The following is a 5,746-nucleotide window of genomic DNA, read 5'->3' on the forward strand; positions in this document are numbered from 1 at the left end:
GACAGGGGGTCCTGGGTGTGGGGGTCCTGGGGATGGGGCTGACAGGGGGGTCCCTGGGGACAGGGGGTCCTGGGGACAGGGGCTCCCAGGGATGGGGATGACAGGGGGGTCCCGTGGACTTGGGGTCCCTGTGGACGGGGCCGATGGAGGGGGGGGGTGCTGGGGCTGGGTGAGCAGTGCTGGGGGCGCAGGGGGTCCCAGCGCGAGTCGCCTCGGGCTCCCGCCGCCCGCGGTCGCGCCCGTGGCGATGGCCCGTCTCCTCGCAGCGCRCCGCCCGCTCAATCTCAGCGCGTTGCGGGCGCTTCCGTAGTTTCCCTCCGTGGTTTGCAGCTCCGCCGTTATCCGTGTAGGTAGCTGAAAAAGGGGTGTTGAAGCACGGCCTTTTTTTTGCTTTTTTTTTCCCCCCCCTCGCAGCCTGCAATTAATTTAAAAAAAGATTCCCCAGAGAAAACAAGGTGGCGGCTCCTCATTCTGAGCACCTGCGGGTGCCCCGTGCTGCGAATGCGACTCAAGCGTYGCGGCCTTACCCCAGCTTGGGAATCCCACCAAAAAAAAAAAATTGATTGGATTAAATAGCTGCATCTCAAAAATGATTAAATCGCTTAATTAATGGTTTAGCAGAAAAAAAAAAAGAAAGGAGCAGGCATTTGGGAGAAGGATTTACGTCTCTCTGGGTCTGAGGTGCCAGACTATCTTAATTGAGCTGTAATTATCTGCCGTGGCTGCGTTACGGAGAACCGAAGGCAGGTGGTTAGGGAGGAAGCAGCTTTAAGGGAAAGCGACTGCTTTTTGGCGGCGACGGCTGGGCAGAGGTGGCTGCCTCTTCCCCCCTGGTATCCCTAAATAACCTTGTTTTCCGCGAATTCGGGGTGTGCTCGGGGCGGTTCAAAGGAAGGGACGGGAGGCGGCTTTGCCGGAAGGCCGGTTTCCTCGCCGGGAGCCGCGCTCGGAGGTCGCGCGGCCGGTTCGGCGCCGACCTGCCTCTCCCTCGCCCTCCGCAGCTCCAGAGCATCGCGGAGAAGGACAACAACTTGGTGCCCATAGGAAAACCCGCGTCCGAGGTGGGTCGGGGCCGGGTCCCAGCTGGGACAAGGTGCCTCCGGCACCCGGGAGGGGATGGGGCGAGGGCTGGGTGCCGTGGGGCGCTGACCGCCTGCCACCGCGGCCTCTCTGCAGCATTACGACGAGGAGGAAGAGGAGGACGACGAGGACGACGAAGACAGCGAGGAGGACTCCGAGGACGACGAGGACATGCAGGATATGGACGAGATGAACGATTATAACGAGTCGCCTGACGACGGGGAGATCAACGAGGTAACTGGTGTGACTGGGGGTGCTGGCCGGAGTCCCCAGCCCGCTGGGACCGGACGGGGATCGGCACGGAGACTCAGCTCCCGCGGGGAACAGACCGGCCCGTGCTCGGGAACCATCTCCACCGTTTCCTCTTTTCCCAGGTGGACATGGAAGGGGCAGAGCAGGATCAAGACCAGTGGATGATCTGATCCTGCCGCATCCCGACCGAGCTGAAGCCCGAGAAGTCGGAGGCGTCCGGTGGGGACGTCTTATCCGACCGGCCGATTCGGGGGGGCAGGGTCCGGCGTCCTGGAGGACCCCGGGCTGTGGTTCACTGACACTTCCCCTCCTGCTGCTGCCTCTCRTCGCCTTTCCGAGGGCTGCGCGGAATAACCAGGCTCGGCACGGAGCCGCCCAGGGAGGCCGAAGCATTGCTGCTCCGGGCGCCGAGACGGCGCTGCTTAACGCCCAAGGCAGCCGAGGGGAGAGGGGTCACGTGAGTGTCCTTTTTTCTAATAAATACTTCTTTTTTTTCCAGAAAACAACCCCGTATCTGCAGCTCCCTTATAGGAGCTCCGAGGCGCGCCGGGAGCAGAGCGCTCCCGCGCCGCTGGGGGAGCCTGGCGCTGCCYGGCGTGGTGCCGAGCCGCTTTGGGGAGGCGCAGGGCATCCCGTGCCGGGGACGGCGCCGCTTCCCGCAGAGCCCTCAGCGCGCCGTACGCAAAATCGCCGGCAGGCGCGACTTTACTGCGGTTCGCTTGCTTTTACGGGGGGGGGACGCGGCGGCGGCGTGGGAAGGACGGGGCTCAGCGCGGGCCGCCGTAGGTGAGCTCGGCGATGCCGTCGGGGATGGCGCGGAAGTACTCCAGGCTGGTGCGGTGCACCTTGCACCGGTACTTGCCGCAGGTCTTGGCGTACTGCAGGAAGTGGGGCGCCCCGGGGAAGATGACGTTGTCGGCCAGCACCGTGGCGCCCTCGGCCAGCAGGTCGTGCGCTTCCAGGAGCTGCAGGTCGCGCAGGTAGCAGCGCTTCCAGTGGTCCATGAAGACGAACTCGGCCTTGAGCAGGCCGTGCTTCTCCTTCAGCTGGGGGATCACCTCCTCGGAGGGGCCCACGATCAGCTCCACCTGCGCCGGAGGAGGGGGGGGGGCTGCTCAGCGCGGCTGCTTCTCCGAGCCCCCGGCGCCGCGATTCCTTTCCCGGAGGAGCAGCCCCCCCTGAAAGGAGCCGGCTCCGGGAGGCGCGTGGGTCGCGCGGGGGCTTTGTCCGTCCCCCCCCCCCCTCGCCGCCGCGCTCACGGTGTCCTCGCCGAAGCCGGCCAGGCGGATGACCTTCTCGGCGACGGCGGCGTGCCGCGGGTCCAGCTCCACGGTGTAGAGGCGGGCGCCCGGCGGCAGGCCCTGCGCCAGCAGCACCGTGGCGTAGCCGCAGTAGGTGCCCAGCTCCAGCACGGCGAGCGGCGCCCGCTCCTGCAGCAGCCGCTCCAGGATCCGGCCTGTGTGTTTGGGGAGGGAGGGGGGGGGGCGGTCCGGGGCCCCCGGGGGCGGCCCCCCCCCTGCCCACCCTGCCCGCGGCTGTGCTCAGCCCCGGGCGTCCCCCTCCTCAGGGCTGTTGTGAGCTCCTGGCCCGGTGCCTGGTGTGAGATGAGCGTGTGGGGTCTCTGCCTAGCCTCAGCCTGGAGGGCGAGGGATGGGAACGGTGCTGGCAGTGCCGAGGGGTGTGTGTGTGCGTGTGTGTGGGTGTGTGCATGCGGGTGTTGCTGCTGGCAGTGTGCATGCATGTATACATGTGCATGTGTGTATTGCTAGTGCGTGTGCATATGTGTGCATGCATGTGGGTGTGCGCATGCGTGTGCTGCTGGCAGTGTGTGTGCAGGTATACGTGCACATGCATGTGTGTTGCTGGCAGTGCATGTGTGTGTACATGTGGGTGTGTGCATGTGTGTGCTGCTGCTGGCAGTGTGTGCATGCATGTGGGTGTGTGCATGGGTGTGTGCATGTGGGTGTTGCTGGCAGTGCATGTGTGTATACATGCACATGCATGTGTTGCATGCGTGTGCATGTATACATGTGTGTTGCTGCTGGTAGTGTGTGGGTGTGTGCACGCGTGCGGGTGTGTGCATGCATGTTGCTGGCAGTGTGTAGCTACGTGTATATGTGCGCATGCATGTGTTGCTGCTGGCTGTGCATGCATGTGGGTGTGTGCATGCGTGTGCTGCTGGCGGCGTGTGTGTATACATGTGCATAAATGTTGTTGCTGGCAGTGTATATACACATGTATATGTGTGCATGTGTGTGTTGCTGCTGGCAGTGCATGCGTGTGTGTGCATGCGTGTGTGCATGCATGTTGCTGGCAGTACATGCATGTGTGTGCATGCGTGCATGGATGCGTGTGCTGCTGCTGGCAACGTGTGTGTGTGTGCCTGCATGCACATGCCTGCATGCGTGTGTGTGTGTGTGCGCACACGTGCCACTGCCAGCAGGTCCCGTCCCCGCCGCGTCCCCGCCGTCAGGGGCCCCGGGGTGGGCGGGGGGGCAGCTTGCGCCGGCGGCGCGGCCCCGCTCACCTTTGCGGGGCCCCACGTTGCTGAGGTGCTCGCAGCGGCGGCACCACTGGTCGAAGGTGCGCAGCACGTGCCGGGGGTCGCCGGGGATGGCGTGCGCCAGCACGTACTGGAAGGCGCGCTGCTCCCGCGGCACGCCGGTCAGCCGGTCCTGCAGCCAGCCCACCAGCACCGCCCGGTACAGCAGCACCACGTAGTGCCGGTAGCGGATGAGCAGGGTGACGAGGAAGGGCACGAAGGCCAGGGCGATCGCCGCAGACACCATGGCGCCGGCGGTGCTCGCTCGTGTCRCGAGTTGCAAGTGCTCTGCGGCCCCTGGGGAAACGCCGCTCCCGGGTGCAAGGGGGCTGGACCGGGCACCCGCCGTGGGGCTGCTCCCGGCCCCGGGACCCACACGGGCACCATGGGCACCCATGCACCCGCCGCAGGGTCGTGCGCTCACCCTCCCTGACCACCCCCTGCTCTTGCACGCTCATGCACACCCCTCTTGCACGCCCTGTCCCTCGCACGGCCCCAGGCCCCCCCCCCCGGGGGATGCCACTGTCCAACACGGCCCCTTGCACCCCACACCCAGCACCCTGCACCCCACCCGCTGCAGCTGGAGCCCGATGCCCCGGCCCCTTCGCCACGCACCCTGCAACTCGACCCCGGCGCCCCACGGCCTCAACCCGGGTCCCTGCACCCAGCACCCCACAGCACCCAGCACTGTGCACCCTGCCCCATGCACTCTGCCCCCCTGCACCCTGCACCTCCACCCTGCACCCGGGCTGTTGGGTCCCCGGCTGTGTGCGGTGCCGGGGCAGCGGGGGACGGCTCCTACCTGCCCCGTCCTGTCCTGTCCCGTCCTGTCCCGTCGCGCCGGCCGTGGGGCCCCAGCACCCGCCGGCCCCTGCGCAGCCCTGCGCCCCACTCAATTATTGATGGCGTCGCCTTAGCCACGGCCGGCGCCGGCTCGGGTTACCATGCCGGGAGGAGGCTGGCGCCAGGGCCAAGGCTGGAGCTGGGGACGGATGTAGGAGGTTGGGGAGGGTGCAGGATTTCAGGGGAGGGATGCAGGAGGTGGGAGATGGATGCAGGAGCCATGGGACAGATGCAGGGCTGGAGCCTGAGCATCCCCAAAGCCACCTTGTCCCCTGCACCCCCAACGCCTCCGTGTGCATCCCGACAGTGCGGGTGCTGTGCAAAGGCCACGCGTGCCACGGGCATCCGAGTGCCGGCACGGCCCTGAGGCCAAGCCTGTTCCCAGCTYGCAGCCCCGGCGCAGCTCGTGCCACGGGGCAGCGGAGGGAGTGCTGTGCACTGGGGGCATTGGGTGCCAGGAGCAGGGGCCCCACGTTCGCCCGTGCCCTGGCCCCCACTGGGGGGGCGCCTATGCAATGCACCCCTGTACGTGACCATGCACACGTGCGCCACGCATGCACACCCAGGAACTTGGACACGTGTGCACACCCAGCACCGTGCACTCGCACACRCGAGCGTGCACACGCGCGTGCAGCGTGGGCATCCACGTGGCCAACCGCAACCCTGCGTGGCACGGGTGCTCGTGTGACCAGGCACGTGCACCCACGCGGTGCACTCACGCGTGTGACCACGCACACCCACGCACAACTGCGGGCCGTGCACGTGCAACTCACAGCCCCCCCCCCGCGTAACCAGGCACACGCAGGTGCATTGCACACACCCAGGTCACGCACACCTGCGTGATGCACACACCCACATGAGCACACAGGTGCATTGCACACATGCAGGTCACGCACACCCGTGCGATGCACACACCCAGGTCACGCACACCTGTGGGATGCACGCACCCCACGTGACTGCGCACCCGCATGTGCAATGCGCTCCTGTGTCAGCGTGCAGGTGCAGGTGCTGTGCCCGCACCCACGCGGC

At 66.5% G+C, this 5,746-nt stretch overlaps 2 protein-coding genes across 2 annotated transcripts; one reads left to right on the forward strand and one right to left on the reverse strand.

Moving 5' to 3' along the window:
* Nucleotides 1-755: 755 nt before the first annotated feature.
* Nucleotides 756-1,838, forward strand: ANAPC15 (anaphase promoting complex subunit 15; the record flags this gene model as incomplete). The annotated part of the gene is made up of 3 exons (XM_026056485.1): nucleotides 756-1,061; nucleotides 1,177-1,314; nucleotides 1,455-1,838. Coding segments are annotated over 3 exons (492 nt in total), but the record flags the coding sequence as incomplete, so codon positions are not given.
* A 29-nt stretch (nucleotides 1,839-1,867) lies between these two features.
* On the reverse strand, nucleotides 1,868-4,242 carry LOC112961378 (transmembrane O-methyltransferase homolog). Its single transcript, XM_026056484.1, has 3 exons — nucleotides 3,860-4,242; nucleotides 2,592-2,788; nucleotides 1,868-2,420 (listed from the first exon to the last, which is right to left on the reverse strand). The coding sequence occupies exons 1-3, from the start codon at nucleotides 4,119-4,121 to the stop codon at nucleotides 2,100-2,102; spliced, it is 780 nt and encodes a 259-aa protein (XP_025912269.1). The 5' UTR covers nucleotides 4,122-4,242; the 3' UTR covers nucleotides 1,868-2,099.
* Between the last annotated feature and the right edge of the window lie 1,504 nt (nucleotides 4,243-5,746).

This window comes from Apteryx rowi, unplaced genomic scaffold, assembly GCF_003343035.1.
Source record: "Apteryx rowi isolate R43461 unplaced genomic scaffold, aptRow1 scaffold_1314, whole genome shotgun sequence".
NCBI classification, from domain to species: Eukaryota; Metazoa; Chordata; class Aves; order Apterygiformes; family Apterygidae; genus Apteryx; species Apteryx rowi.

What these genes read in the sequence shown, in the direction of transcription:
- LOC112961378 (XM_026056484.1), bottom strand. Translation starts at nt 4,121, where the DNA reads ATGGTGTCTGCGGCGATCGCCCTGGCCTTCGTGCCCTTCCTCGTCACC. An exon ending in CAACGTGGGGCCCCGCAAAG is followed by an intron (nt 2,789 to 3,859) that starts GTGAGCGGGGCC and finishes CCAAACACACAG; the next exon opens with GCCGGATCCTGGAGCGGCTG. An exon ending in CCGGCTTCGGCGAGGACACC is followed by an intron (nt 2,421 to 2,591) that starts GTGAGCGCGGCG and finishes CCTCCGGCGCAG; the next exon opens with GTGGAGCTGATCGTGGGCCC.